We start from the raw sequence: 22637 nt of genomic DNA on the forward strand, positions 1-22637 counted from the left end.
AGATGGAAGGAGTATTCTGATAGGTGTACATTGTTAACAAGTCTAGAAATGTTACAATGAAACTCCTTTGTACAACCAACAGTTGCTAATAAAAACGTGTAAGAAATAAATTTATCAAATAGAAATTTTTAAAAATTAAGAAAGTATTTGTGCACAGGCTAAAATAGTTTTAATATTAAATTAAAATTATTTTCAATTAAAAAACAACAACATACATTTCTGGAATACAGTGTGATATTTTAATATGCTTACACATTACAGAAGGATTAAATCTATCTAATTATCACAATCATGACCTTGTTTGCCTTTTTTTTTTTTTTTTTTTTGGTCGTGGGACTTGAACTCTGGGCCTGGGCGCTGTCCCTCAGTTCTTTAGCTCAAGGCTAGTGCTCTACCTCTTGAGCCATAGCACCACTTCCAGTTTTCTAGTGGTTTATTGGAGATAAGAGTCTCATGGGGGTGGGAAGGTGGCTCAGTGGTAGAGTGCTTGCCTTGCATGCATGATGCCCTGGGTTCAATTCCTCAGTACCACATAAGCAGAAAAAAAAAACAGAAGTGGCACTGTGGCTCAAGTAGTAGAGCGCTAGCCTTAAGCTGAAGAGCTCAGGGGCAGTGCCCAGGCCCAGAGTTCAGGCCCATGACCAGACCCCCCCCCAAAAAAAGGAGTCTCGTGGACTTTCCTGCCTGGGCTGGATTTGAACCATGATCCTCAGATCTCAGCCTCCGGAGTAGCTAGGATTACGGGCATGAGCCACAGGCACCCTATAATTTTTATGGGAAAAATATCTGAAATGTACTCTCATGTTGAAATATCAACTACATTATTATTAGCCACCATTGACTATCTCCTACTCTTTCCTTCCCCTCCCCTCCAGCCCATGGCAAGCTAACTGGGACTTTCTCATGAATCCAGCTCTTTCAGATTCCACATCTGAAGCAAAATCTCATGGCATTTATCTCTCTGGACTAGGTTATTTCGCTTAGCATAATGTGTTCCAGGTTAATCCATAGGGTCACAGGCAACAGAATTGCCTTCTTTTTCAAGGTTGAATAGTATACTCTTCTGCATGTGCCACATTTCCTTCATCCATTCATCCGTTGATGCACGTTAGTTTGTTTCCATGTTTCGGCTGCCGTGAACCTGGGAGCGCCAACATACCATTGATATGTGTATTTCAATAACTTGGGATATCATTCAGAAGTAGAATGACTGCATTATATAGTAATTATGGTTGCAGTATTTTGAGGAAGCTCTGAACTTTATTTCATAATGACAAGAGCCTTTTGGGAGCACTTAATATCTAAACATAACAAGGCCTCCACTAAGACCTCCAAAGCTATGGCAGAATAGATATAAAAGAGCCCAATATCACTTTTACAATGAAGTAAAAGGAGTGTCCTGAAAACTATTCCTCTGTCTGCCCCATGAGCTCCTCTTCTTACCTAATATGCACCTCACAATTTTAAAACCAATCAACCAGCAGGTAGAAATATCAGAACAAAAAAATCAAAATATGCATAAGAATTAGCACCCCAAAATATAAACCACTGGAAGAGCCAGATATGATGGAGTATACATGAACCAGAACTCAGGAAACTAAGGTGGGAGATCAAGAGTTCGAAATCAAGCCTGAGCCATATAGCAAGACTCTGACTCAAAAATTTATTGGAAATATATAAACAAGATTATGAATGTATTAACAATTATCAAACAAATGAAAAGAATAGAAAACTATGCATATTTTTCCAACATACGCTGGCCGCTGGTAGAGATAGATAGATAGATAGATAGATAGATAGATAGATAGATAGATAGATAGATAGATAGATAGATAGATCATGTGTGTATATATACATATATATATATGCGATCTGAGAATACACACATGCACACACATGCCTGTGTGTATGTATAATTGCCAGGAGCCAGTGACTCACACATATAATTCTAGCTATTGAGGATGCTGAAGATCATTGTTCAAAGCTATCCCATGCAGAAAAGCCTTTTATGTCCTATTAACCAGCAAAAAGCCAAAGGTTGACATGTGGCTAAAGTGGTAACTTAAGCATAAAATCTAAACAAGAGCCTTGACTTCAAGTCCCACTATCAGCACCAAATGAAGAATGAAAATGTAACATTGAAAATGTATTCAGACGCTGGGTTGTTTTTTTTTTTTTGTAAATTACTGTGCTAGTTAAACAATATATTAGAGCCAGAGATGGATTAGTGAAACAAAAGCTGAATCTGAGAAAACTAAGTGAATGTAATTCAATGACATAAAAATCTGGGAGCTGTAGAGAGAAATAATCATGTGAGAAACTTCAGAAAATAGAAATGCTAGAAGGCAAGAGAATAGGAAGAATGAATTATCCTAACTGGCTATATAGGCAAACAAATTAAAAATAATAATGTAACTGCAAAAATTGGAGACAATTAAAGGAATTTATGCATTTTCCATGGTGAACCTTCATAGATAATGTCTAAATGTAATCAAAAATACAATTTTTTTGCTTAGAAAAATAGTTGTCACATCGAGACAGGATTTTGCTGTTGCTTAGGTTGGCCTGGCAGTTCTGGGCCCAAGAAGTCTTCACACATCAGCCTCCTGACTAGGTGGGACTATAGGCATGTATGGCTGTGACCCTCTCTACAGGAGATTTGGAAATGTGTCACAGTGGCAGAAGGATGCTACTGGTAAGTCATGTCCAGAACAGAAGTGCTAAATGTATAGATCAGTCTCACACTAAACTCACTCGAAATGCCTGTTCCTCTATTTTGAGAAATGAGAGTTTCAAGTTGAAAACAAGCCCGTCAGAACTAGGAACAAAAATGATTTTAAGAAAATAATTGTTAGGGAATAGAATTGGAATTGGGAAGATGTGGAATATAAAACTAGTATTTTCCATTATTAGCCCTCCCATAATGCTTTCAATTGTATCATTAAAAAAGTTATTAAGGACTAGGAAGGAGGCTTAGTGGTAGAGCGCTTGCTTCACATGCATGAGGCCCTGGGTTCGATTCCTCAGTACCACATAAACAGAAAAAGCCCAAAGTGGTGCTGCGGCTCAAGTGGTAGAGCGCTAGCCTTGAGCTGAAGAGCTGAGGGGCAGTGCCCAGGCCTAGAGTTCAAGCCCCACAACCAACCAAAAAAAAGTTATTAAAAGTTATTATTTTAGGAGAAAAAAAGTTATTTGCTCAACTAGTAGATGGTTTTTCCATTTCACTTAAGGAACTTATTAAAGTATCTGACTTTCAGACTTAAGCATCAATTTGAATTATGCAGTAGTTCTGTAGGCACAATCTGCTATAGGTGTTAATAATCTTACCAGTGTTCGTATTTAGAAAGTAAATCTTGTCTTCAATCCACTGTGGAGTCACTGCCAATTAGTGCTGGAAAGGATTCAATGTGCTTACCAAATTGGTCATTTCTCCATGGCAGGGTGGTTTGGATCTGCACTTCTGTATGGAACAAAGGAGGCTGGGGATGCAATCAAATAACTTAAGCTTATGGCTTCAGCTTGAAACCTGCAGCCTGCCAATCATAGTCCTCCGAGACCCGCTCCTATTTATCCAATCCAGCTCCATTTCCTGGAGCTACCCAAAGTAACATTTCTACCAGTGCTTTTAGTACATGAATGTGTTCTATTAATTTTAACCTTTTTTCATTTCTGTGCACAATCACATGCCCACTTCTTTGCCTTCCATCCATTACCCCCGAGGTTTACTTCTATCTTGTTTCTAATTTGGTTAAAACTACTGTGCTTCATAACCAGTTATGACAAATGTGTTTTTGTAATTAATATGATTCAGGTAAAATCACATATTTAGACATAATTCAATATGTAGTTAATAAGGCAGCAGGGGAGAAGAACATGGGCTCTGGGATGAAGCAAACCTAATCCTTGTCCTAACTGTTACTACTCCCTCAGTACCAGCTCTTTTACCTGAAACAGGTGAACCATTCTTCTCTGCTTAGATGCTGTGATTTTTTTGCCAGTCCTGGGGCTTGAACTCAGGGCCTGGGCACTGTCCCTGAGCCTCTCTGTGCTCAAGGTTAGCACTCTACCACTTGAGCTACAGCGCCATTTCTGGCCTATTCTGTTTATGTGGTATTGAGGAATCGAACCCAAGACTTCATGCATGCTAGGCAATACTCTGCCACTAAGCCACATTCCTAGTCTGATGCTGTGATACTTTTTTCTTGGTTGTGGGGCTTGAACTCTGGGCCTGGGCACTGTCTCTCAACTCTTCAGCTCAAGGCAATTGCTCTACCAATTGAGCCACAGTGCCACTTCCAATGCTGTGATTCTTTAACTGAAGTTTCAGTCATCATTTTTAAGTATTGTTTCATTTCATGAAAGAATGAAACTCACCAGTGTCTACCAGCTATACTGTTTGTACATCAGTGTGATTTTGCAAGCTCATGTTGTATATTACCTCTTACTTAGAATCAATAAAAGCATTAAGTGTGATTTATTATCATGGCATGTATAAACTTGAATATCAAAAACAGAAGTGGCAGTGCCCAGGCTTTGAATTTGAGTCCCTGTACCACTACAAAAAAAAGTCATTACTATTCTAGAGGCAAAATCCCATTCCTGCAAGACTCAACTGACATTTTGAGCAAACTTACCAAACTCTCAGAAAATCATCACAAAAACTGTTACTTAAAAGTAAGGAAATGTGGAAGTCAAGGGTAAAACAATGATTGCTGGAAGTAGGGGAAGGAGCTAACTGAGAGGTGTTTGTAAGTTAGAAGGAACAGATTCAAGAACTCCTGCCTGAAGAGCCGTGCAATAAAGGGCACGTGCAGCAATGCTGATACTGTATTGTACACTGGAATTTTTACTAAAAGTAGCTCTTATATTTTTGTCAGAAAATAACACAATAAATAATCACAATAAATAAACTTTTGGAAGTCATGAATGTGTACATGGCAAAGATTGTAGAGATGTTTTCATGGGTGAATATCTCCAAGTTCATCAGTTATACACATTAGCAAAATATTATGGTTGCATGTCAATTGTACCTTGATAAAGCAAAAGTGTAAGCCAAGTGCCGGTGACTCACACCTATAATCCTAGCTACTCAGGAGGCTGAGATCTGAGGATCATGGTTCCAACCCAGCTGGGTTAGAAAACTCCATGAGACTTTTATCTCCGCTTAATCACACATACATAAGAAGTTAGAAGTGGCGGAATGCTGGTGGCTTATGCCAGCTTGGGCACAAAAGCATCTATAATATTTGGAGATCTAAATGTTCTTGAGATTTGCTTCTGTTTTAAACTCTCAGCAAAATGACCGTGACATAGAAAGCTGTATTTGCCTGAAGTATGGTGGACACTGTACTGACACTTATTCCCAACTCCCTTGTGTTGCTTTGTTTATTTATTGTTTTTGGTTGGAGAGCAGAACTCAGACTCAGTATCTGATACTTTCACTCATCGGCTAGCATTCTTCCATCTGAGTCACACTTCCAACCCTTCTTTGTTGCATTTTGTTTATGTGCCAATACTGGGTTTAACTCAGGGACTATTGCTTTACATCCAACACACCTCCACTTCAGGCTTTTTGGTGGTTAATTGGAAATAAGAATCTCTTGGATTTGTCTGCCTAAACTGGCTTCAAACTGTGATTCTCAGATCTCAGCTCCTAAGCAGCTGAGCTACCCAGATTCAGCCCCCCTTTTGTTGTGAAAACATATAGAAGAGTTTGGGAAAACTCTTTGTTTGTTTGGGGGTAGATACACCAGTGCATAGGTATCAGCATTTGTTTGGCAATCTACTGAGCCAGTGATTTTGAACCTTGGCTGCAGATGGAATTCCCTGAGAGCTTTGAAACCTTCATTCCCACACCAATTAAATCAGAATCCTGATAGTATGGGCTGGCATCAGTAGTGGTGAAACCTGCCCAGGTGGCTTCAGGGCAGAGCCAGGATGGAGAACTCACACCCTACATGAAAATGCCCATTCATGAAAGCATGTTTACTGCCAAAGCCATCCTTAGATGTGAAATTCCTCTTTCAAGCTGATTTCATGCACTCTTCAGGAATCATCTTCTACTACTTCTCTACCTCTCTTAGCGGACATCAGTGGTTCTCAGCTTGAATTACTTATCATCATCTTAGGACACTTTACAAAACAGTGCTTAGGCCTTGGGTGTTTTCTTTGTCCCTAAAGTCACTAGGTTTAACCAGAGTTGAAAGCCAATATTTTGAATGTCAGGTACCTATCTGGGCATCTGAATGTTAGGGGAAACGTTTAAAACATGTATATTGTTGTTCTGGATAAAGCAATAAAGGAAAATTTGACGTTCTAGAAAAATTGGCTCATGTGTGGCAAGTAATTTTCAGGTTAAACATCATCAATATGGATTCCAATTTTAGAGAAGTCCAAGGACTTTTGACAATAAAGATGATATCAGGCATGTTGGCACACAGTTGTAATTTTAGCTTATTTTGGTGTGTGGTGGTCCTGGGGCTTGACTCAGGGTCTGGGCTAGGCTTTGTCCCTGAACTTCTTTTGCCCAAGAATAGCACTTTCACTCCAATTACAGCTCCACTTCCAGCTTTTTTGGTAGAAATAATCTCTCTCTCTCTCTCTCTCTCTCTCTCTCTCTCTCTCTTTCGCTCTCTCTCTCTCTCTCTCTCTCTCTCTCTCTCATTGTTGATTGTGGGGCTTAAACTATGGGCCTAGGCACTGCCCCTCAGCTTTTTAGCTCAAGGTTAGTGCTCTACCACTTGAGCCACAGCGCCACTTCCAGTTTTTCTGATAGTTCATTGGAGATTAGAGTCTCACAGACTTTCCTGCCCAGGTTGGCTTTGAACCGCAATCCTCAGATCTCAGCCTCCTGAGTAGCTAGGATTATAGGCATGAGCCATCAGCACCCAGCAAGTTATCTCATTTTTATGTCTTCTAATCATTCCCAGAGTGATCATAAAAAGTTAGCTGAGAGGTTCAACCAGTCTTGTTAATCAAAGACAGAGGCATACATTACTTGTCAGATTCTACTATAAAACCTTCCTTTGCCAGATTTTTTTAATTCTATATTAGTTATTTGTGCTACTATGAAAAAATATCACATTAGGCCATTTATAAAACTGTAGAAATTTATTTCTCAGATCCCGAAGGCTGAGAAGTACAGGGTCCAGGTGCCTGTTTAGAGAGGACTGATGTCAAATGTGCCTGCAACATCTGGAGGGGCAGAATGCCAATATCCACACAGAAGGAAAGCCCTTCTATGTGGACATGAATCCCACTTGTGAGTGCTGAGTCCTTATGACTCCATCACCCCTAAAGTCTCCACATCTTCTCACACTTCATAGACAAGCAAGCTTCCACATGAACTAAGGAGGAGGCACGCAAACCATTGAAAGCAAGGCTGGTTTGTATATCAGCCTTGTTGGTACTGGGTCACATTGCTACTAGTATTTTGTTTTATTCTCAGCTATTATCCTTACAGCTTCTTGGTTATAGGTTTTTAGTTTGTATCTTTTGTCCCCAGTCTTGGAACTTAAACTCAGGGCATGAAGGCTGTCTCTGAGCTTTTTTGCTCAAAGCTAGTGCCCTACCAGTTGAGCCACAGCTTTATTTCTGGCATTGGTAGTTATTTGGAGAGAAGAGTTTCACAGATTTTCATGCCTGTGCTGGCTTGGAACCACAACCTTCATATCTCAAGTGTAACTTGTGATTAACATTACTGAGCACTTAAGTTTACAGCAACAATTGTAATCTTTGCAGTGCCTGGGGGCTGTCCCTGAGCCCCTTCTGGCTTTTTCTGAATCACTTTTAAGAACTTTTGCAAACTTTTCTGCCCTGGCAGGCAACTAAAGGAAATCCTCAGATCTTAGCCTTCTGAGTAGCTATCTACAGGCATGAGCCACATGTTGGATTTTGGTTCTTGAATTATTTATTCACTTAAGCAGCATTCACTATGTATCAACCATGCAAATACTCTAATATTTAGCAATATAATCAAAGTTAAGCCAGCATTGTAATATTGTGATGTTTTTCACCCTTTGCCTTTCTCTAAAGCACAAGCACTTCCCTCATGCAGACACAAGCCTCAACTCCGAACCATAAGATAATTTAAGTAGATAAACAAATATGGGATTAGGTAAGAAGGGTAATATACCTTCAAAATACTCAGGGTGAAAATTAAGAGCCAGGCTGGCGGCTAATGGCTAACACCTATAACCCTAACTACTCAGGAGGCTGACACCTGAGGATCATGATTTGAAGCCAGCCTGGGCAGAAAAGTTCATGAGACTTTTATCTCCAATTAACCATCAAAATTATGGAAGTGGAGGATTGGCACCAGCCCTGAGTGAAAAAGCCAAGCATGAGTGTTCAAGCCCCAGTACAAATACAAACACACACATACACACACAGAATCGACCTTGCTTGTGTTTTGTTTGCCTGACATACTACTTGTCCAAGCTGGCCTGATGCATACTTTTCTCCTATGGAGCCAGAGGCAACTGACCGTGGTATTTAGCCACCAAGCATAACAGGAGCCTTTTTTAGAAGTGCATATGGCACCTATTTATCACTCTAAGCTTAAAGAATCGATTCGTTAATTCTTTTTTTAATTAATTTGTGCTTCATTCTAGGAGTTAGTGCTTGCTAATCACAGAACAATATCCAACATGCTCTGGGGTATACATGATTCCTTAGAGCCTAGATAGCCTGAAGGAGTTGGTGCTTCCCAGCAATCATCAGTAGGATTTGGGCCTCTAATGTGAACTTCTTTATCTTCTCCCTTAATGTCACTCCAGAAATGCTTATCTCCTGCTGTTGATGAATAATTTCAAAGTACTATGGATCATGCTGAAGAAAATGAAATCCCTGCAGAAACCCAGAGGTACCATGTGGAAAGGCCCATCTTCAGCCATCCAGTCCTCCAGGAGAGACTCCACACAAAGGACAAAGTCTCAGAATCCATTGGGGACAAGCTGAAGCAGGCATTCATGTATGTTGTGTTTATTATTCCCTATAGGAGAAATGAGGTCCATGTCCATATGTAAAGGAGATGTGTTGGTGACGTGGGGGGAAATGAATGCTGAGCACTCTTGCTGTCCATAATGATGCACTCAGTTTAGACACTGATTGGAAACAGGTTTCATCAGTGCTTACTATGCTCACTGAATTCCCACTATGCCTTACATTGTGTAAAGATTCCTATAAGCTACCCATTGTTCAAAAAGAAGTATACTTTTTATTTGACATATGCAACTGTAACCCACACACACACCATCTTTACAATAGCAATAATAAATGCAAAAAACTTGCCATGTTTTCTAATTCTCCACACACCTCTGACATAACTACCTCAAGAAGGTTTGAGCATGGTTTTGTTTCCAATCTCTGGCCTACACATGTGTAGCAGTAATTTGAATAATCTGTTGTGAAATTTCTCCCTCACTCATAGGTATAGAGAAAAGTAAATGGCTTGGGGTGAATTCCACTCAAAGGTTCCTGATTTCTATTTTTTTCTGTCTTTATCATCTTTATCTTCTCAGATGTACTCCTAAAAAAATAAGAAACATCATCTATATGTTCTTGCCCATTACTAAATGGTTGCCAGCTTACAAATTCAAGGAGTATGTGCTGGGAGACTTGGTCTCAGGGATAAGCACTGGAGTGCTTCAGCTTCCTCAAGGTTAGTAGAATGGATTTCTTCCAGTGTTTCTTTCATTTTAATTCCCTTGCTAACCTAACCCTTAAAACTTAACTCTCGGGGGAATGCCTAAGAAAAAATGGAAGTGTTGTTTCACATATCAACACATCAGTTGGCATCCTCATACCTAAGTGAGCATGTGGACTCTAAGAACTTAAAATACTAGTGTATTCTCTAAACATATGGAGGGTAGTTTGGACATGACTTCAAGGCTAAGGGCTACTGAGCTGGATCTGAGAGCATGAGGAAAGGGGTGATCAGGACTGACACCCCTACCCCAGGTTTCTGTTGCAAACTTCTGAGGGATACAATTACATATATAATGAAGATGGTCAAGACAGAATTGAAAGGTAAATTTAGAGACGTGAAATTCAAGATGTTTCTGATAGAAAGAGAGCAAATTTGGTGTGTCATGCAGATATTGAGTAGATGGTGAACTAAAGAGAGTGATGTGGCCTGGAAAGATCAAGGTGGAAATCTTTGGCATTTATACATCATTGAAACCACGATGGAAGTCCAGGACAACTGGGGATGGATTGTCCAATGATAAGGACGGGAGCTGAATCAGGCTCTGAATAGTATTAAAGCCACGTAGAGAAGAAAGAGCCAGTGAAGGAGACGGAAAAGAAAGGTCTGTTGCTGTGCACTGGTGGCTCACCCTGTAATTCAAGCTACTCAGGCAGCTGAGATCTGATTATTGTGGTTAGAAGCCAGCTTGGGCAAGAAAGTCCATAAGACTCTTATCTCCAATTAACTACCAAACCAGCCAGAAATAGAAATGTGGCTCAAGTGGTAGAGCACTAGCTTTAAGCACATAAAAGCTCAGGGACAGCACCCAGGCTCTGAGTTCAAGCCCCAGAACCAGCACAAAAAAATAAACAAAAAAAATTTTAAAGTATCTGTGAGAAACAAGAAGACCAGGAGCAAATGGAATTATATGAAGGAAGGAATTGTTTCAAAACATGGAAGGTCAGATGCTGCTGACAGAGATCATCTACAATCTAATTTGTTTCAAAGAGGTATCTTTAACATAGTCTATTCATTAGTCAATCACTAATCAATAAAGACAGATACAAATGAAAAACAAAATATAGCAGAGATGGAGAACTAAAGGGCAGTAGTCAAATGTATTGTGATTAATGGTATTAAATTTATGAAAAGATTTTTTGTTAACCATGACAGATTGAAAACATAGTTTTGTCTCTAATTCATTTTAAATCTCTCTAAAATGTCCGTAAAGAAAAGAGAAATTGTATGAATTAGCAATGAGAAAGAGAAAGGAAACAAGATCCAGTAGAGGTGGGGCGGGGGGGAATGATAGAAAGCCCAGCTGGCATGGTGATGCATGCCTGCAATCGCAGCTACTTAGGAAGCAGACCTTGGGAAGATCAATAAATAAGGCCAGACAGAAAAAGTTTAAGGTCCTATTTAAAGAATACCAAAGCAAAAGGGACTAGAGATGTGGCTTAAATGACAGAGCACTAACAACTGCAAGGCATGACTCTAAATCCCAGTACTACAAAGGGAAGGGAAGGGAAGAGAAAGGAAAGGAAGGGGAGGGGAGAGGAAGGGAGGAGGAGGAGGGAAAAAACAAGGACAAGTGACAATTGAGCTATCAGAGGGCAAGAAATTGACATTTACAAACCACTTTGAAGAACACCAGGAACCTAGAGGCTCTAAATTATTGTCAAAGCTGTGTGTCACAAAAATACTTAGGCGCCCACCCTCATACTATGCATGGATTGAGAGAGTGAAGATACCGTGAAAAAGATGGCGCTATCTGGGTTAAGATAAAGTCTGCATGTTCAACTGTAGGCAGACAAAGATTCCTCTCTTGCCCTGCTCAGCTACAAGTGCCTGCAAAGAGATATACCCAGCAGGCTCTGGTAACTCACACCTGTAACCCTAACTTTCAGGAGTCTGAGACCTGGAGGAGTCTAATTTGCAGCTAGCAGGAAAAGTCCACTAGATTTCACCTCCAAAATAGCAAAACTCAGGGCTGGAGCATGGCTAAAGTGTAGAGTGCCAGCCGAGCAAGTACAGAGCCCTGAGTATAAACTCCAGTACCACCAAAACTAAAATTTAACAACAGCCCAAGGCAGATGATGAATTCTTTCCAGATAAAAGATATATCATGAGAACTTGAGGACCCCAAATGAAGAAACTGGCCAGTCACCAAATTGTCTGACAACAAATCCCACCCACAAACAAAGTGAGCCAAGGCATATGAAGCTTCAAGAGAAAGACCAAACCACCTTGAAAGCAGGATCTCACCTGAAACAAAAGATAGCAAGGAAAAATCCTTAGAAACAGAAAATTACATTGAATTCATGAAACAAAAGCAAGAGGATATTGTTTAAATATTATTATAAAGGTAAAGTGCAGAGAGGATATAGTTATACAAGTTAGGTAAAGAGCTTGCCTTCCCTGGCTCTCTCCCAGCTTTTCCCTCCTGGTTCCACCCAAGAAGGTACTTTTGAAAAGAACATCAGAGAATAAGAAAGAACTCATAGGAACTACAAAATGTGATGATCGCAGGAATCATCTTTCATGGTTCCCATGGGTCAGGATTTGGGAAGGTCTCACTGGGCTGAAAAACTGGTCTCCACTGGCAGAAGGGAAATGGCAGGGAGCTCTAGCTTAGCCCAGCCTCTTGCAGGCACAGGGGCACATTGGGATTGGAATAGAAGGTCAGGCAGCTAAGACACATTGCCTGATATTAATTACAATGGATTTCACCTGATCATTGGAGAGAGCAAACCAAGAAGACAAGACATATGCCCTTGTCCGTCTGTTTTCTAATGGTCTCTCCCCTATGCTTTTGAATCCACAGGCTTGGCCTTCGCAATGCTTGCAGCTGTGCCTCCCATATTCGGCCTCTATTCTTCGTTTTATCCTGTTATCATGTATTGTTTTCTTGGAACCTCCAGACACATATCCATAGGTAAATTATTATGCTTGATATTCTAACACATTTCCTTTTCTATTTCCAAGTTTTACAATGTGCCAAAGAAGTAGTTGTTTTCAAAGCATCTGTTTATTTATAACTTCTTTATAACTTATTCTATATATAATGGGGGTTTGAAAACATAACTCCTCTCAGCTGAGGATGTAGATCAGTGATGGTGCTTGCTAGACATGTATGAGGCCCTGGGTACTATGCCTAGCTCTTGGAAGAAAATACACATACATATATATCACACACACACACAACAACAACAACAAGATTTCTAAAATGAGTAGCTTTCTTACAATTCTTAGAACAAGGACAATTTTCTTAGGTACATTGCATTTATTGAGACCTATCAAACGAGATACATGCTTTATTTCCTAATATGATTTGCTTGTGTTTGCTTTTCCCTCTTATGTATTTTAATAATGTTACTTTATGTTCTTGATTACTATGGACATGTATCATTTTGCACCATATTTTAGACTCTAAATTATACATATTTTCTTTTTCGATATTTGGGATCAGATTCAAATGAATTTCATAGGAGTATCAATGTTTTATAAGCCCAGGGAACAGTCATACAATGTTTTAAATGTATGTTGCTAGGTAACAAATGCTCCTACACAAAATTTGACAGCATATATTATATCCTTTATAAAAATATGATTAACTGGTGGTGGTGTTTGGTTTTGCTTTGGGTTTTTTTTTCTTTTTTTACGAGTTGTGAGTAAAGGGAGATGTAGGAAGGGAGGGAGACATTCAGTATACACTACATGGAAAATGAACTGTTTAACCAGAGGGCATAGAAAGGAGGGAGAAACTGGAGAAAAGTGAAAAGGGATGACATCCACAAACAAAATGTGCTTATTACCTGACTTGTGAAATGGTAGCCTCTTAATAACAATAAAGAGCTGGGCACTGTTGGCTCACACCTATAACCCTAGCTCCTCAGGAGGCTGGAATCTGAGGATCACAGCTCAAAGCCAGTCCAGGCAGAAGAGTCCCCATAAGACTCTTATCTCCAATTAACCACTCAAAAACTGGAAGTGGCGCTATGGCTCAGGTAGTAGAATGCTTGCCTTGAGCACAGTGAGGCTCAGGGACAGGGTCTAGGCCCTGAGTTCAACCCTACAACTATAAAGTTATATATTTTAGTACACGTTTAAAATTTTTAAATAAATTGGATCTGGGGATGTAGCTCAGAACAGTTGCCTGCCTACAAGTCTAAGGCCCTGAACTGAATCCCAGCATCACACATGCACACATACATACATACATATATACATACATGCAAAACATATCATCTCGTCTCTCAGTGCCTACACATCGGGTCTTGGGAGGGTTCATCTGGGCAGGTCTTCCCTCTCTCCCTCCCTTTCTTCTCCCTCTTCTTCCAAGCGCTCCCAGGAACTTCCTTGCACATAGTGGCCAGGTTTCAGCATCAGTTTAACAGCTCTTGGTTAGAAGCCCCATCCCTTTGCATGATCTAGCCTCAGAAGTCACATGGTCACTGTTGAGCTATTCTTTCAGTTGCTAACAAATCACAAATCCACTCAGATGCAAGGACAGAACTAGAGTCTAGCTCTTAGATGGGGAAATGCCCTGGTCCTGAGAGCATGTGTGTGAGATAAGACGTTGTGGTTGGTTTTAGAAAATACAGTATGCACATACACACACCAATGTCAGGACACTCAAGGAGGGCAGTGCAGTTTTAAGGATTAGCACTGGACACCCCCCTCTCTCTCCTATCTCTCTCTCTCTCTCTCTCTCTCTCTCTCTCTCTCTCTCTCTCTCTCAGCTCCAGCCACATTTTTTTTTAATTTTCCAAAATTTATTTTCAAATTTTGCAAACATAAAAAATGTTGAATTTAACTTTGTATCTGGCCAACTTACCACCTAGATTCTGTCGTTTTATTTTATTTTTTAAATTTTTTTTAATTTAATTTTATTTTTTTGTGAACATACTGTACAGAGGGGTTACAATTACATGGGTTATTTTTTAAATTTTTATAGTAAAGATACTATACAGAGGGGTTACATTTACATGAGTAAGGTAATGAGTTCATTTCCTATGGAGCATTGTTACCCCTCCTTTGTTTTTCCCTTATATCCCTTCTCTCCCCACCTCCCCAACTCCTCCCTCCCCTCCCCCTGAAATTGTAAAGTTCATTTACAACATAGTGTCTTGGATGTCTCATTGTTATAATGGGTTGAGCTGTATCCTTGTTTCATTATTTTGTTATTTTCCTTCCGTTCCCCAAATTAGAAAAATGTAGATACAAGATGCAGAGAACTAGAATCAAATACAGTGACAACAGGGGTTATACCATGGGGGAAGAACATACAAAAGAAACAAAAAAAAATCACATAGTACATTAAAAACAACAGCAACAAAGAAAAAAACCTCTGCGTCCTATCTTGGGGTTCATTTCACTTAGCATCATCTTATATGGTCATAGGTACATAGCTTTTGACCTTTTCTGCTTGTCTATGGACCTGTGTTTCTTACTGCATTTCTTACACCCTGGCCACTACAACATGAGGTGCATTGGAAACAATTTCCCTGAACCCCTGAACAGGAGTCATCCCATTAGTTGAGCTTCCTTGAGTCCCTGAACAAGAGTCATTAACACTTCATCATTTCAGGTCCTTTTGCTGTTATTAGCTTGATGATTGGTGGTGTGGCTGTTCGATTAGTACCTGATGACATAGTCATTCCAGGAGGAGTAAATACCACCAATGGTACAGAAGCCAGAGATGCCCTGAGGGTCAAAGTTGCCATGTCTGTGACCTTGCTTTCGGGAATAATTCAGGTAAGGCTTGAAGATGGGGAAATGGGTTCCGGTTTGTGGTAATACTAAATATCTAATCAACAATCTGAGCTAGTCTTAGTACAAGGTGGTCAGTGTCAGCCAGCAAATTCTTGAGCTCAAGGTTTATATCATTCAGGGATGCCAGCCCAACTGCAGGCTTTATTTACAACTGGGAGTGTCCAACAAGTCTAGATTAGGCACTTTAGAGATCCCGAGAGCAAGACAAGTTTGAAATAGCAGCATTGTTAGTTCTGGAAAAGGGACATCCCCTGTCTGCTGGGGGAGGAATAGCCAGTGATCATGCCCGGTGGCTGACATGACCAAGTATGATCCTGATTCCATGGGACCCAGAGAGTAAGGACGCCTCGGGGGCTCTAGCCAGTGCAGACTTCCTATTATTTCCAGTCATTGACTTACTAGCTTTGAGCTGTTGCAGGTTCAATTTTGCAGTGGTAGAATATGGTCCACAAAGACCTTTGATATGTTTTCAGTTGGCCATAACTTCCTAACCTATCATGTTATTTGTTTTATTTCTTTGTCGTTAAAAAAAAAAAACAAACCAGTTCTGTCTAGGTGTCTGTAGATTTGGATTCGTGGCCATTTACCTCACAGAGCCTCTGGTCCGTGGATTCACCACTGCAGCGGCTGTACATGTCTTCACCTCCATGTTAAAATACCTGTTCGGGGTTAAAACAAAGCGGTACAGTGGGATCTTTTCAGTGGTGTATGTAAGTAAGCAAATCCTGACCTCTCAGGACTAACTTTTCCTTCTTTATTCCCCCGCCACACACCTCCTGTGTATCCTTTTCATCTCCATGGCTCATTTTACTTTGTTCTAAGAATTTACAGAAAAGGAAATGCCATAGAAAAGAGTTGTTCATCGTAAGGATTTCCAAGAAGAGAGCCATAAGGATTAAACTCTAAAATCCCATGTTATTGATTTATGATTCTTCCTGCTTCATAAGGAATTTTTTGTTAGGTGATACAATTTGGTGGCACAATTATCTAACTAGGTAAAGGGATAGTTTTTTTCTTAAGACTACATGATGTGTTTTTTGGACACAGGTAAATAATTACAATATAGTGGAAATACAGACCTCTTTGAAAAACTGCTCGAACAAAAATAATAATAAAGCTATAAAGATTTAATTAACACAAAAATCAGCTTGATATAATAAAATATACATACATCCTATATGTAACTGAGGGAAGATATAAATTATTTGCAAGCACAGTGAAAATAATGATAATACCTGATCAGGTTGAAATTGATTATATGAAACTAATTAAAATCTAAAATTCAGTATTTTTATGCAGTGTAAAATAACCAGAAATCAATAGCTAAATATAGTTTGAAAAGTCCTGTACAGGGCTGGGAAGGTGGCTCAGTGGTAGAGCGCTTGCCTTGCATGCCTGAGGCCCTGGGTTCAATTCCTCAGCACTACATAAGCAAAAAGAAAAAAAGCCCGAAGTGGCGCTGTGGCTCAAGTGGTAGAGCGCTAGCCTTGAGCTGAAGAGCTAAGAGACAGCGCCCAGGCCCAGAGTTCAGGCCCCACAACCAGACCCAAAAAAAAAAAAAAAGTCCTGTACACTTAGAAGCATCTTCCCCCAAAAAAAGAAATAGAAAACACATTTCTCCTTCCTTCCTTTTCCTTCCCTTCCCTTCCTTCCTTCCTTCTTTCCTTCCTTCCTTCCTTCCTATTTTTTTGTGCCAGTCCTGGGGCTTGCACTCAAGGCCTGGGTGCAGTCACTGAGTTTTTTGCTCAAGGGTAGTACTCTACCAATTGAGAAATAGCCTCACTTTTGGCTTTTTTTTTTTAGTAGTTAATTGGAGATAAGAATCTTGTGGAGGGACTGGGAAGGTGGCTCAGTGATAGAGCACATGCCTTGAATGCATGAGGCCCTGGGTTCAATTCCCCAGCACCACATAAGCAAAAAGAAAAAAAGCCGGAAGTGGCATTGTGGCTCAAGTGGTAGAGCGCTAGCCTTGAGTTGAATTGCTGAGGGACAGCACCCAGGCCCAGAGTTCAGGCCCCAAGACTGGACCCCCCCCCCAAAGAAAAAGAATCTTGTGGACTTTCCTGGCCAGGGTTGGCTTTGAACTGCAGTCTCAGATCCCTCAGATCTCAGCCTCCTGAATAGCTAGAATTGTAGCTATGAACCATCAGTGCCCAACTCAGAAAATGCATCTCTAAATGCCACGCAGATAGATATGAAACTAGGAAATGCCTAGAACCAGTTGACAGTTAAATAACCCATACCAAAACTTGAGAGATGCTGCTAGCTATTACAGATATTTATTTGCCAGATTCTATTAAGCACTAGGACACAGCTGGTACAGTAGACACTGCCCAGTAGGAAGATAGCTGCTGATAAATCACAAATCACATAAATATGAAGTTAGTGACAAATTACACTTTAAGCTTCTAAGAAAATCTCATTGAGGAAGTTAAGGTTGAAATTTAACTCCTTGATTGGTTAACATGAAATCAGGCTACAAGGGTATTCCCTAAATAGTTGGTTTTCCTGAACAAATGTAGCAGTGGTACTCACTAGACATTATATTGAAAATGAATTATATAACTTGTGGGTGGGAAGGGAGGGAAAACAGAGAGAACGAGAGAGAGAGAGAGAGAGAGAGAGAATATGAGAAGGAATTACATTGCCCAAAAAGAAATGTATCTTTACCTGATTTATGTGACTGTATATCACCTTTATAATAAAAACTTTAAAATTGAAAAAATGGTTTTCCATAATAGCTAAACATGTACTTTTTTAGCCTGAGACCTCTCAAAATGCCTTGTCCCAAGAAGATGCAATATCCAAGTATCCCCAGGGATGCTGAGGACATCTACAGGAAAGGATGCTGGGCTTGGGTTGGAGGGAGTCTACTTACTATTCAATGAGAATGACTGTATCTGGAAATCCCAGACAGTGACTTCAGCATCTTACCACAGACGCTTCTCTAACTCTCCTGTCTTTCTTCCCCAGTGTCACTCTCTGTACTTCAAAGACCACATGATTTCTTTTTCACCTGTGAACAATAATTTCTCCAGTTTTGAGCTCCTGAAAGTTTTCTGACTGTTTAACTTCAGCATTACTTTGCTGATGTCAATCCTTAATTATTTTCTCAGTATTTAAAGCTAAAGATTAGTGTGTGTGTGTGTGTGTGTGTGTGTGTGTGTGTGTGTGTGTAATGTGTATGTGTGTGTGTATACGTGCCAGTATTGGGGCTTGAACTCAGGGACTGGGCACTATCCCTAAGCTTTTTCACTCAAGACTAGATCATTGACCACTAGAGCCAAGCTCTACTTCTATCTTGTTGATGGTTAACTAGAAATAAGAGTCACAACAACCTTTCCTGCCCAGACTGGCCTTGTGCTGGGACCCTCCTAAGTATATAGGATTAAAGGGGTAGGCTACGAGTGCCCAGTTAGCTCAATGTTATGTTTTCTGAATTTTATAGTAACAATGTCAAGATAGCAGCATGTCAAAAATAAAAATGTAAGATTATTGAATATGAATTATAATCACAAAATCGTATAACAAAGTAAAAATGTCTTCTAATTGGCATAAACCACAAAGAAATATCAGCCTATGGACTTCTCTTTTTTCTCTTCATTTATGCTAGGTATTGAACCCAGGGTCTTGCAAGTACTAAGTATGACCTTCTATCATGGATCATACTCCCATTCTCCTTCCCTTTCCCCTCCTGCCCCGCCTCAGAGTGAGCTCACCTGAATTGTGTGAAGATATTTTATTGTGGCAAAATCCACTAACAAAATGAACCGCTTTAAGTGTGCAATTCAGTGGACTCAGTTATTTTCAGCGGTGTATAATCATAACACCCTCCTTGTCCAGTCCCTCTCATCCTAAACAGGAGCTCCACACCCATAAACAGGTGCTCCCCACCACCTTCTGCCCAACCCTGATGACCACTAGCCCTTGACCTCTGTGATCATGAATTGCCTGATCTAGGTACTCCCTGTGAACTAAGTCATGCAATCGGAGGCCATTTCTTGATATAAACGTCCAGTGTTCCCTGTGTGTTGCAGAGTACAGTTGCTGTGTTGCAGAATATTAAAAACCTCAACGTGTGTTCCCTAGGCGTCGGCCTGATGGTTTTTGGTTTGCTCTTGGGTGGCAAGGAGTTTAATGAGAGATTTAAAGAGAAACTGCCAGCACCCATTCCTTTAGAGTTCTTTGCGGTAAGTCCTCACAGGCTGGTGGTCCTGTGCAGCTCCCACAACCCCATGCGCCTGGCTTCATGAGGGATTCTGACATGGAAGACATGGAGAATCACCACAAGGTCTAATTTGCTGCTTCCAAGAGAACTAAAGCAGCTAAAAAGAAAAATTCAAAAAATTAAAACATACATATGGATTACTTTTAAAAGATAAATGAAGCAGGCACCAATGGCTCATGCCTTTGATACTAACTTCTCAAGAGGCTGACCTTCAAGCATTGCACTTGGAAGCCAGCTAAGGCAAGAAAGTCCATGAACTCTTATCTCCAATTAACCAGCAAAAAGCTGGGGCTGGGGCTCATGTGGTAGAGCCTTAGCCTTCAGCAAAAATCTCAGGACATCACCCAGCCTCTGAGTTCAAGCCCCCTGTATCAGCAAAAAAAAAAAAAAAGATAGTTGAAGACTACTATATGTTCACATTTTTAATGTGTCCCCAAGAATGATGGAATTTAGAGTATTTATTTTCATCAAATTTTTATCTAATTCTTTTATGAAGAGCACATACTACTTTGATAACAAAAATTAAAGAGGGTAGAGATGTGGCTCATCAGGATCAAACCAGTTTACTAAGGGCAAGGCCCCGAGTTCAAACCCTAATAGTGACAAAAGATAGAAAGAATAAAAGATAAAAGGTCTCAATCTTTCTCATTTCCATGCCATTTTCAAGCCAAACTAAATACCTGAGCATTCCATTTAATAAGTAGTACAAGCCGGGCGCTGGTGGCTCACGCCTGTAATCCTAGCTATTCAGGAGGCTGAGATCTGAGGATCATGGTTCAAAGCCAGCCCAGGCAGGAGGGCAGGAAAGTCTGTGAGACTCTTATCTCCATTAAACCACTAGAAAACCGGAAGTGGCGCTGTGGCTCAAGCGGTAGAGCGCTCACCTTGAGCTGAAGAGCACAAGGACAGTGCCCAAGCCCAGAGTTCAAGCCCCACGACCAAAAAAATTTTTTAAACGTAGTACAACCAAACATTAATATATATTTATGACCAACAGTACTTTCAGTAAATAAATAAATTTCATTTGTACATAAAATGATTACAATATTTTACTAAAAGTTAATATTAGTTTTCAGTAATCACAATTATTTATTCATGTGTACACCTGGTGGGCACTGTCCAAATCCTCAGCCTTGGGATCAGAGTGGACACTATTCCCTTACCTCCTGGTCACATGGGTAGTTTAAATTACCTGCTTCAGCAAAACACGAGTCATCTATGAACCGATGCTCAAACCCTGACCTACTTCTAACTACAAGTGTGAATCCTTTAAAATTCAAAATGCCCAGTAAAATCCTTTTGGCATCTGAGGCTCTGAAGTGCATAATATGGGTGCTATAAAGGTAAAAATCAAAAGCTCTACTTGTTGCCCAACCCTGATAGCACATTTCTGTAGTCTCAGGTCTGTGGAGACTGAGACAGGATTGTGAGTTCAGGGCCAACCTGGGTTACATGGTAAATAGCTTTTTCAAAAAAACAAAACTAAACCAATAGTTGTCTGGTCCAAATTTAGCCAGACTGAAAAACAAGGTTTGAGATATGAAAACAAATGGTTGGTATAGAGCACAAAGACAAAAAAAAAGTCCTGCCACCTCTCAGACAGCTGTAGGAGGCTGGGAAAAGCCTCGGACTCTATTGGTGCCACTGGCCTAGAAAAAGAGGCGCCAGGAGGATCTGCATTCTATTGTCCATCATGATGATGGGCAATTTTGTATCATCATCATAACCCAAAGGTGAACCCCAAAGAGGTTTCAGGGTCACCTTGCCACACATCTCAACAGGAAGAGAATAAATGGAAAAGGAAGCAACTCCAGAACTCCAGGAAAGCAGACAGCCCCTTGTAGTTATGTGAGGTAGTCAGTGAGAGAAGTTAGAATTACTGAAAGCTAACAGTATCGTAAGTCTGAATGTTTGTGATATTCATTGAGAAATAATTTGGCTTGGCTAGCAAACTCTTTGAAGATGATTTTTGTGACATTTGAATATTCCTGTCTAAAGCTGTATTTCAATTTGTGTCTGTTTTAGGTGGTCATGGGCACTGGCATTTCAGCTGGATTTAACTTGCAAGAATCATACAATGTGGATGTTGTTGGAACCCTTCCTCTAGGGTAGGAAATTGTTTATCTGAAGTAACAGTCCATGGGTCTGCTGTTTCTACCTCCATAATAGCATTCTTAGGATGAAAAATGATTGCTTTCCCAGCTGTCAAATAATTGAGGAGTCCCGGGGCTGGAGGCACACATGGTGTGTGAATGTTCATGTGTGTGTGTATGTTTATTGTGCTTTTAAAGAAGCACTGCACGAAGTTTACCATCTTAACCAATTTTAAGTATACGCTCCAGCAGGATTAAGTACATTCAATGTGTAAAACAAATCTTGGACTTTTTAACTTGCAAATGTGAAACTGTGCACCATTAAACAACTCCCTCATTCACCATCCCTCTGTCCCTAATAACCACTGTTCTTTTCTGTTTCTATTAATTTTGACTACTTTTGGTGTTTTATCAGTTGAACCATATAGAATTTCATGACTAACTTGTTTCACTTCACATAGTATCCTCAAGATTTTGTGCATGCCACAGAGTATGACAATGTTTTCTTTCCTTTTAAAAGCAGAGTAATATCCCATTGTGTGTATAGACTGTATTTTGTTTCTCCATTCATCCATATATAGTTATGTGGAAACAACCCACATAACTATAAACATATAGATAGATAGATAGATAGATAGATAGATAGATAGATAGATAGATAGATAGATAGATAGATAGATATAAAATGCTGTTCTTGGCATGGTCTTCAAGACTCAGCTTTTGATTCTATACACCCAACATAGAATTACTGGATGATATAGACTTCTGAATTGAAAGGGTTTACCATCTCCACCCCCCACCCCCACCCCTAAGAATCCCCATATTAGTTTCCATAACAGTGGCACCATTTTAG

General features: G+C 40.1%; 1 protein-coding gene across 1 annotated transcript in view; it reads left to right on the top strand.

Annotated features, from left to right (window-relative positions):
• The first annotated feature begins 8766 nt into the window (after positions 1 to 8766).
• Positions 8767 to 22637, top strand: part of Slc26a5 (solute carrier family 26 (anion exchanger), member 5) — a 31386-nt gene continuing 17515 nt past the window's right edge. Inside the window, 7 exon segments of the mRNA XM_013035268.1 lie at positions 8767 to 8971; positions 9522 to 9661; positions 12513 to 12623; positions 15279 to 15445; positions 16009 to 16173; positions 19501 to 19653; positions 21717 to 21799. Coding sequence (XP_012890722.1) covers positions 8820 to 8971; positions 9522 to 9661; positions 12513 to 12623; positions 15279 to 15445; positions 16009 to 16173; positions 19501 to 19653; positions 21717 to 21799 — 971 coding nt within the window. The 5' untranslated portion in view covers positions 8767 to 8819.

Source organism: Dipodomys ordii, unplaced genomic scaffold (genome assembly GCF_000151885.1).
Source record: "Dipodomys ordii isolate 6190 unplaced genomic scaffold, Dord_2.0 Scaffold207, whole genome shotgun sequence".
NCBI classification, from domain to species: Eukaryota; Metazoa; Chordata; class Mammalia; order Rodentia; family Heteromyidae; genus Dipodomys; species Dipodomys ordii.